Source organism: Garra rufa, chromosome 11 (genome assembly GCF_049309525.1).
Source record: "Garra rufa chromosome 11, GarRuf1.0, whole genome shotgun sequence".
In the NCBI taxonomy this organism is placed as follows: domain Eukaryota; kingdom Metazoa; phylum Chordata; class Actinopteri; order Cypriniformes; family Cyprinidae; genus Garra; species Garra rufa.
This window is the reverse complement of record NC_133371.1, coordinates 10,804,999-10,814,723: the sequence shown is the minus strand read 5'-3', so window position 1 is coordinate 10,814,723 and position 9,725 is coordinate 10,804,999. Positions and strand designations below refer to the sequence as shown.

Genomic DNA, 9,725 nt, shown 5'->3' with positions numbered 1-9,725 from the left:
TTTCAGTTGTGGTCATATTTTAAGATATTTTAACATCAGTTTAAATGAACACTAGAGGTTGTAAAACATCAACTACTTCATTTTCACGCAAATTATGTACACCGTGACAGATTATCGATTCATTTGAGTAACATTTCCTTGCACTATACTAAAAAAAAAAAATGTTATTCTTACTTAGATTTTTTTTATCTTGTTTACAGCCAAAATATCTAAAAATTCAGAAAAAAACAAGTCAAAATTAAGTGGGTTTTTGCTTAAAACAGAAAACAAGATTATTTTGCTTACCCCATTGGCAGATTTTTTTTTGCTTGTTTCAAGACAATAATTTCTACTTGTCTAGAAAATCTTTCTTGATTTAAGAATTTTTAGATATTTTGACTAAAAACAAGACAACAATTCTAAGAAAATCATTTTTTGCAGTGTTTAATTGATATTGATATTGATGCTGTTAATAAAGAGATTTGCTAGTGGCTAATAAACACTGTGCTCACTCATGCGTTGCTTCTAAGCGCAGCTATAACTAGTTTCAAATGAACTTGCAATGTCCAAGAGAGAAAGAAAACACTGAATGTGTTCAATATGATATCTGATGTAATGAAGAGCATCAGCAACTAATAACATTGCAACTGTCATGTGATTTTTGAAATGATTGGGAATGTGTTTTTGAAATGGCCCAGATTTAAACGAATTGTTTAGTGTTTTGCAAAATATGAAATCAACTCAGGTGTTCATGCACGTACAGTATGTGGACAGATTTGGCTATCCCACCTCATGCATAACAAAAGCCAGTGTTTATCCCTAAATACTCCAGTCTGTGGGACAACACGTTCTCTGTCTCTGTTTGAAACGCTGTAGCCGAGAGCTTGCTATTTTGTTTTGTGTTAAGACTTTGTTTGGTTCTAACAAATATTGCTTCTTTCTCTTCCCAGACATACTCTCAAAATGACTCGTTCCATGAGAGAGGTGGTGAAGGAGTACATATCAGAGCGCCGGGTTCGCAAATACCGCCTGGTGACCAAAGACGGCCGCTGCAACATTGAGTTTGGCAATGTAATGCACAGAAACCGCTTCGCCTACGTCCTCGACATATGGACCACCTTTGTGGAGACCCGATGGCGCTTTGTTATCTTGCACTTCGTAGCATCCTTGACCCTCAGCTGGTTCATTTTCGGCCTCATCTGGTACTGGATTGCTAGAGACCACGGCGACTTGAAGTGGCAGAATCCACCTGCGAATCACACGGCATGTGTCTACAGCGTCAACAGCCTAACTTACGCCTTCCTCTTTTCACTGGAGACCCAAACCACCATTGGTTATGGAAATGTGTACGTCACCGACGTCTGTCCAGGAGCTGTGGCTCTGATTATAATTCAGAGTCTTATGGGCTCCATAATCAACTGCTTCTGGGTCGGTGTAATTATGACCAAAATCGCCCTTCCCAAGAAGAGAGCCAAGACCATAACCTTCAGTGACTCCGCAGTTATCTGCCCTAAAAAAGGTACCCTTTGCCTTCAGATCCGCGTGGCCAACCTGCGCAAGACCTTGATGATCGGTAGCCAGATTTACGGCAAGCTCCTGAGGACCACGATCACTCCTGAAGGTGAGACCATCATCTTGGACCAGGTCAGCATTGACTTCATGGTGGATGCCGGCAAGGACAACCTGTTTTTCGTTTGTCCGTTGACTCTATACCATGTCATCGACAAATCCAGCCCATTCTTTGACATGGCAGTGGACACTCTGCATCAGCAGGAGTTTGAGCTTGTGGTGTTTCTCGATGGCACAGCCGAGTCTACCAGCTCCACCTGCCAGGTCAGGACTTCCTACATCCCTCAGGAGATCATGTGGGGCTATGACTTCCTCCCGATCATCTCCCGCAGCAAAGAGGGAAAATACCACGTTGACTTTTCCAACTTCGCCAGGGTGGTGCCTGTACCGACCGCTCATTGCGCCTACTGCTACCACAACGAGGCAGGACACCATCACCACTCCATCAATGGCATTGATAACCAGGCTTTTGAGGTGATTGACATTGAGACACCCAATACCACCAAAATGTAAAGCTTTTTGACTGACATACTGAGCAATGTTGCAAGGTCACCATCTTGCAGATGACAATGGACACTGGACACAAATGCTTTTTGTCTCTCATAGTGAGCACAAGAGGCAACAAGTGTTTTATCTCTGGAAAACCCCCACCCACCCAGTGGCAATTCTGCAGGAATCCATTTCTTTTTTGAAATGTATTTATGATTTTAAAGAGCAGCTAGTGTTTAAATCTCTGTCCTAAGAATATTAGAAATGTAAATGTGTGAATTGTCCTTGAAGTGAAAGTAGAACTGTCTTCTGTTACTGGGTCATTGGGAGTGAGAGTATTAACTGAAAGTTCATTAATAAGAGATTGACTTTGATTAATCTCTCTCTGTATAAAAAAAAGTATTTCAAATACCAGCGAACTAGCAGATGATTTTCTGCTCTGGATCATTCTGGGATTGTGCATTTCTTTGTAAATTAGTAGATATTGTTAATATTGAATGTGTAAATGTCATTTGTACTTTGCAAATAGCTCTTTTTGATAAATAAATAATATTAAGAATTGGAATTGGTGGGTTATTTTGTTGAAACGGCTTAATAAAAATCATTTTCCAGCATTCACAGTTCAAACATGACCACATGAGGGCGTACAAGACAAAGGTATAGATGACAAACAGTCAGCTTGGCAAGTCTTGGTTTAGAGAATATTTATATAATTATCAATTTATTATTATTATTATTTTTATTATTATTTTAAAACTATATAAATATAAATAAATCTCAGGTTGCCATTTTTCAAATGTTATATTTATATTTTAAATTAAATAATTAAACACATAAAGTGTATTTACATAATACATATTTTACATAAATAAATAAATATGTATTTATTTATACAATCCAATGCAATTATACAATTCCTGGTCAGACAGCAGGGCTCCTGCACAAAAGTCTTCCACAAAGCATTCAGTGTCACAGCTTTGCCCTTAGCAGCGCTGACTACTTGGAAATTTGTGAAGCTCATAAAACATAAGCGTGGAGACTTGTGCGTAAGGAAGGGTGGTGCGTGATCGAGTACTGCTGTCTGAGGCTCTGACTCACTACATGACACATCAAATAATAAAGAGGCTTTAAAACATATTAGACGTGGGATGAAGATAATGCCCTGAAGAGCTTTCACTGGCTAACACTTAGAATTAATAGATCTTACCTTACACTATCCATGTGTTTACAACTTTTTAGTACTGACATTACGTCACTGAAAACTTTAGTTCATCTCAGATTTTCCAGTGAGTTATTTATTTTTTTTTATTTTTTTTTAATGATCTAGTCTTTTCCCTACCAAAACAGTGGATCGAAATCCAAATGAATTAATACTCACCAGATTTAATGCGTCAGAAGTGCCTGTGGTGGTATGATCAATCAGTATTGGATTAAATCAAATATCATGTAGTCTAGACCATGAGATTGATTAATAAACAGCAGTTGTGTTGATGCCAGACACAGATTTTCCTATCGGTCTGTTTACATGAGTGACTTAACATTTGATTGACTTCAGCTGAGTCAAAGATGACATGAATTTAGTGTAAGTCAATACATGTTTAGTTTAGCAATTTAGAACACCACCCTTTTAACAAATGCAGTCAAAATATCACGTCAAATGTTGCATCGCCCAAATGACACACACACACAGTGAAAAAGTTATATGGAGAGATTTTTAATGTAAAAACATTTATTTTGTCACATTTTACCTATACAACAGACCCTTTTACAAAAGGTAATACTTAATAAATTGCGAAACAACAAAATTAACAAAAAAGATTAATTGCAATATTTCATATATATTTATATAGTAATAAATTTAATATCCAAATACTTGCATATATAAAATAGCACAATTCCTTCATATCTGAGAGCGATCCCTCTTAAAGAGATGAACAGCTGGGAATTTTCAATCAGCTTTTCTTTTCTTTTTTTTTTCCTTCTTCTTAATGCTACAAAATACACAAGGGGAAATGCTTGCGTGAAACTAACACTTGTATAACACTGTCTAAACACTTTTTTTAGGCACATACCAGTAACACGATTTGGCTTTAAGGCATTATTGTGGCACTTTGGGAACCATTACTTCTGTAAAACCGATTGTCTCTAGGCATGTTTGGTAAGGCATTTGCTTTGAGGAATAAAAATATCAACTACGTATCAAAATAACTTTCTTCTTGTCATGGCAATGCACTTTAGAAAAGAACTTTAGAAAAGAAAATTTTGCATTTTCTGAAAAATACAAGAAAACATTCATAAACTTATTGCCCATATGTACAGATACAAAACACCTACGTAGTACAAACTACCTTCAGTAACTGATAAAAAAAGTTTGCATTTTGACCGAGGTCAACTCGTATTAACGTATGATTCTTAACACTGTCACATATGAAAATAGCTCTGCATAATTTATACAGTAAGATGCTTTTAATGCCTAGTTGACCTTTGATCAAAAAAAATATTAGCAAATAGGTCTGACAAACGCACAGCGTTCGCGAATCTCTGGTTTCAACGTCTCGTGCTGCTGTTTTAACTGTTATTTAGTTTTCTTTTTCTTTCAAAGAGGTACTTTGCATGATGCCCACATTCAGTCGCTTTAAGAATATTTTAAGACATAAATCTCACGTGAACTCAACACTTTGGCTGTTTTGAGATGAAATCGAGTGGATTTTCACTGGCCAATGAGGCGGGACACCATGCAGCAGAAGCGTAAAGCAGGTTTCAATCCATCCGACGAAGCTTTCACATCAACACCATCTTGGTCGTCAGCGTAGAGGAGTGCTAAAGATGAGTAAGTGAGTTTAGCTTGAGCCAGCTAGCCTGAGAAGCTCCTAATAGGCAATCAGACGCCACGTCCTCCAGCTGGGAGGAGAAGCAGCGGCTGAATGCCAACATTTTTTCCAGTTGCCAGATTTGCTTGAGAAAAGAGAGTTTCAGTCACAACTTCAAAAGATAAAACTTGTGTAACCAAGGTGGGTTTAGATAAAATCCAAAGGGAAGCGGGGACTAGGTCACAATTGCATTAAACACACAGGGTGAGTTTACAGTGATTCTTTTTTCCGGTCGTTCGCCGACTTATACATAATAGAGGTGGTCTTTATTTGGTAGAAGGGACTTTGGCCCATCGGTGCAGCTTTCGGGTGTAGAAAGGCACAAGAAACATGCACACACTCTCCAAAACAAACACCAACCCAAAGTCCTTGAATAAGTAGTACTCCATTTTAAAGAGGATCAGCCATTTTTGGTCCATTTTGGTCTACTTTCTCTTATTTTTCCAGCTTCTTTCAACATTTGCTTCCTTCGAATAACTTTCCGGCCAAAATCCCTCTAATTCCAGCTTTCTTTTTTGTCTTCACTTCGAGTGCAGTTCAAGTTTTGGCATACGGGCAGTTGGGTGAAAGGCGCAAGGCTTTAGTAGTAACTGCCTAGGTGGGAAGGCACATGTGAATTGGTATGACGTGGGACGCTGGGATTGGGATAAATCCCTCCTGTTGGAGAGCTCCAGTAGGGGGTGGTGTGCCCAAAGAAATTGGAAGACGTGACAGGCATGGAGGGAGGATGGGGCGACACAAAGTTGACCTTCTGCTGGTGAGCGTGGTAGCTTGGTACATACGGCAGGTCGGTAGGGTATTTGTACATGGTGGATTCGGTGGGATGGGGCTGCAAGGCCTGAGCGATGCCGTGGAAGTCAAACTTATAGGCGTAACGTTTGCCGTGCACTTTGGTCATGATGTTTTTGTCGTAGTAGTAGCGCAGGGCACGGCTTAGTTTGTCGTAGTTCATGTTGGGCTTGCTCTTGCGCTCGCCCCAGCGGCGCGCTACTTCGTCGGGGTCCGTCATCTTGAACTCTCCGTTGGTCCCTTCCCAGGTGATGCAGCCAGCGTTGGCACTGTCAGAGAGAAGCTCGAGCAGGAACTGCCACAGCTGGATCTGACCTGAACCTGGTTAAAGACACAAACAGAGAGTTTTACTAGAGACCCACACTATTGTTTTTTTTTTTGTAGCTTAAACATTAGAGCATTGCGCTAGCTAGTGATGGACTTTGTGAAGCTTTGAAACTTTTATGAATGAGTTGTTTCGAAACAGTGGTTGGAAGTGTGTATTAAACACCCTAAGTCACGTGATTTCATTAAACGAGGCTTCATTACGTCATAAATACCTAGCTCTGCCATGAAACTCTAGATCAGTGGTTTTCAATCCTGGTCCTGGAGACCCACTGCTCTGCACATTTTGTGTGTCTCCCTTATTTAACACACCTGATTCAGATAGTCATCTCGTTAGGAGAGAGATCCATGTGCTGAACTGAGTGTGTCAGATAAGGGAGACATACAAAATGTGCAGAGCAGTGGGTCCCCAGGACCAGGATCGAAAACCACTGCTCTAGATGACGCAGACTGACGGGTTGTTAACGTAAGTGATGATATTACAGAGTTATAAGACTTGGCACAAGCTGATTGGTTCATGTTGCATACGCAACCAATGAGCTTTGTAGCTTGCAGCTATTTAATTGGCTGGTAGCATTCACTTGGGCATTTCGCAGCGCGCTTTCAGAGTTCCTCTGAAAGCCTCCACCTTCCCCAGCTCCACCTGTATATATATATATATATATATATATATATATATGTCTGCTATGGGTTATTTTATGCTATTTGTGCAGCAGCAGTATGTCTCATGTATATACTCACAGCACCGTATCGCCATATACTTTGTTAGTAGCAAGTTCTGTACTTGGTTGCACCAACAGCAATAATCTACAACTACAGCAATAACCAACAGCAGCAGCAATTCAGCAGCAGCAGCAGTGTAGCAGATCAATTCCGCCAAGACCAAATACATTAACATTGCCATATCTATTACCATGCTAAACTTTTCCGAGAGTTGTCATGACAAAACTGTTTTGAAACGTTTCAAAATATCAGTGGTTTGCCGTTGGGGGGCGACAATCTCTGTAAAGCTGTGAATCATTGAGAACAGCGTCTGTTTTTTTCAGTTTAATCAATTTGTAGATATTTGTAACAAGACATTTGTGTAATTAAAAGGATGAGAAGTAGTTAATAGTCTCTTACTGGCCTCTGTATATACAAACTCTCCAAAAAACAAACATAACAAGCCCTGGAAATGAATATAGAATATTTAAAAAACTTAATATTTAATGGTATTTTATTATTTTTATTGCATTTAATGTATTATATTTTTATTAAAACATTTGACCACAAAACCAGTCTTAAGTAGCATGGGTATATTTGTAGCAATAGCCAAGAATACATTGTATGGGTCAAGATATTAAGTAAAGACCATGTTCCATGAAGATATTTAATAAATTTTCTACCATAAATATATCAAAAATGAATTTTTGATTAGTAATAGCCATTGCTAAGAACTTCATTTGGACAATTTTAAATAGCGATTTTCATAAAATTTAGATTTTTTTTCCCCAGACTTTCAAATAAGTGTATCTCAGCCAAATATTGTCCTAACAAACGGAAAACCTAACAAATGGAAAGAGTATTTATTCAGCTTTCAAATGATGTATAAATCTCAAATTTAAAAAAATTGACCCTTATGACTGGTTTTGTGGTCCAGGATCACATTTTATTTCAAGTGTTAATTAGTAATTATTTGTGACATTTACAAGCATTTTCTGAGCATTGTTATTTTTTCAATATTTTTAATAGATTTCATTTTAATTAGTTTTTGTAATTTAGTTCTGTTTTTGTCATTTTTTATTAGTTTTTATTAAATATGTCTACATAATTTGTATTAATATTTTATTTCAGTTCTAGTTCTAGTTACTTTAGTACTTCAAGTTAAACTAAAAGAAAATTAGATGCCTTATCAACTAACTGAAATAAAATAATTGTATTTATCCTCCTTCAATTTCATTTAACCTTTAAGCATTTTAATAGTGAGTAATGCAAATTTTTTTTATTTTATTTTACATTATTGATTTTAATGTTTACTGTTTGTTTTTAATTTATTTAGAGCAAATATTATAGAATTTTGGAACAGAACTGAAACTGTCAAGAATCACCCAATTCTTAATTAGTGGCCATAACATGAAAATAATCAGTATTGTAATGAATTTTAATGAAATATTAATAATTTAACACAATAATTCTGTAAATCGAAAAAAAAAATCTTAAAATACAGTGTAGCTCAAAAACACATTAAGCCTTCATGTCGTTACCTGGGTTGGCAAGTCGACTGCTAGTGGGTCCTAATATCTGGTAAGGGTCTGAAAGGAAAGAAAAATGAATCTAGATGTGACCTTTAAACTGGATAGTTGGTTAGCACGAGCAACAGCAAGGACATCAGTTCAATTCCCAGAAACTGAAGTGATAAAAACATATACTGCAATTGCACTTGCCAAATGCAAAAATATGACATTTTTTGTGCTCGTGGCAGAGCATTGCTGCTTACCGGGCTGAGGCCGAGCCTGTTCAGTGCTCTTGGACACGTTCTGAGAGACCACTGTAGGAGAGCCTGAGAAATGGAAAGAAAGAGAGTTGCGACAGCAAAGGAGAGAGAAAATAAAACAGTTAAGCACATTCGTCTGGGCGAACAGACGCACAAGTCTTGGTCCAAAGAAAACACGGGCAATAGCTGGCCGAACTGCTAAGCATTTAATGGGCCTCTTCAGTGTCCCTATACTAAAGACTAGCCATCTGCTGACTCTCAGTATTACTGTCCAGATTAAAGCCTCAGAATCAAGCACATCACCCACCAAAAATGACGCTCTTAAGTGCCTGACCAAAAACACATAATTCAATGACTTGAGATGGACGTTTGACACTCACCTTTGCCGCTGTGCATGTTGTTTGACCAGCCTGCCCTCCGTACAGCATCATAAGATGCATCTGGAGAAAAGAAAAAAAGAATATGAGGGATTTTCATAATCTGCTATTGTTTTCCCAAAAGCTCAGTGCGCCTTTGGAAAATGTGTTAATGTTTCTAAGAAATTGTATTTGGACTGATTATAGTGGTTTATATCCCACTTATTGTCCTTGCTGAAGGAGCCCTTTTAATCATATTCACTTTTTAAAAGAAATTCTCTTAAACTGTCTGTGTGTGTACGAATCAGCTGTTAGGTTTTATCTCACGTACTCCAATGAACACCACAATTTAAAAATCGTAAGATAATCGCTATTTTTTAGTTTGAAAACACTACTTTTTCAAACTCTTCCTACACTTAAATTGGCTCAGATCATCTTCAGACCATGCTGGCAAAAAGTTATGGAATTCAAGTTGATTAGTCAAACCGTTCTCAAATAACACGTGAATGAATTCGACAAAGAGCACGCAAAAATGGATGTAAATGGCTATATCTCAACAATGGTTTGGCGTATTCAGACTTGGTGTGTGTTATAACAAGCATATCTTGAGGCTACCTGCAGTGTTTCGGCACAGTGCCACCTAGTGTTCAGGCTATTTTTGCCTATAACTTTGCCATGTCAGGCATTTTGGGTGCCGGCCATTTTGAACTTCATGGTAAAATGCTATATTTTACGAAGGCATTGGCATATCATTATGAAACTCAGTATGTGTCTTCGGCACCATTCCCTGACAATATTCAAAAAGTTTGGGGGCAGCACCACCTTGTGGCCAAAAGTTACAAGTAATTTTTTTTAAGTTAATAACATTTGATTAAA

General features: G+C 37.9%; 2 protein-coding genes across 2 annotated transcripts; one reads left to right on the top strand and one right to left on the bottom strand.

Annotated features, from left to right (window-relative positions):
• The first annotated feature begins 942 nt into the window (after positions 1-942).
• LOC141345454 (ATP-sensitive inward rectifier potassium channel 1-like) lies at positions 943-2,061 on the top strand. The gene has a single exon (XM_073850307.1). It carries the CDS (start codon positions 943-945, stop codon positions 2,059-2,061), a length of 1,119 nt encoding a protein of 372 aa, XP_073706408.1.
• A 1,674-nt stretch (positions 2,062-3,735) lies between these two features.
• LOC141345455 (Friend leukemia integration 1 transcription factor-like) lies at positions 3,736-9,015 on the bottom strand. Its single transcript, XM_073850308.1, has 4 exons — positions 8,874-9,015; positions 8,497-8,559; positions 8,264-8,311; positions 3,736-6,017 (listed from the first exon to the last, which is right to left on the bottom strand). The coding sequence occupies exons 1-4, from the start codon at positions 8,968-8,970 to the stop codon at positions 5,488-5,490; spliced, it is 738 nt and encodes a 245-aa protein (XP_073706409.1). The 5' UTR covers positions 8,971-9,015; the 3' UTR covers positions 3,736-5,487.
• Between the last annotated feature and the right edge of the window lie 710 nt (positions 9,016-9,725).

Bases quoted from the DNA above. Each gene is read 5' to 3' on its own strand.
- LOC141345454 (XM_073850307.1), top strand. From the start codon at position 943: ATGACTCGTTCCATGAGAGAGGTGGTGAAGGAGTACATATCAGAGCGC.
- LOC141345455 (XM_073850308.1), bottom strand. From the start codon at position 8,970: ATGAAAATCCCTCATATTCTTTTTTTCTTTTCTCCAGATGCATCTTAT. The intron at 8,560-8,873 runs GTGAGTGTCAAA...TCCATTTCTCAG, and splicing joins CAACATGCACAGCGGCAAAG to GCTCTCCTACAGTGGTCTCT. The intron at 6,018-8,263 runs GTAACGACATGA...GTCTTTAACCAG, and splicing joins CAGTCGACTTGCCAACCCAG to GTTCAGGTCAGATCCAGCTG.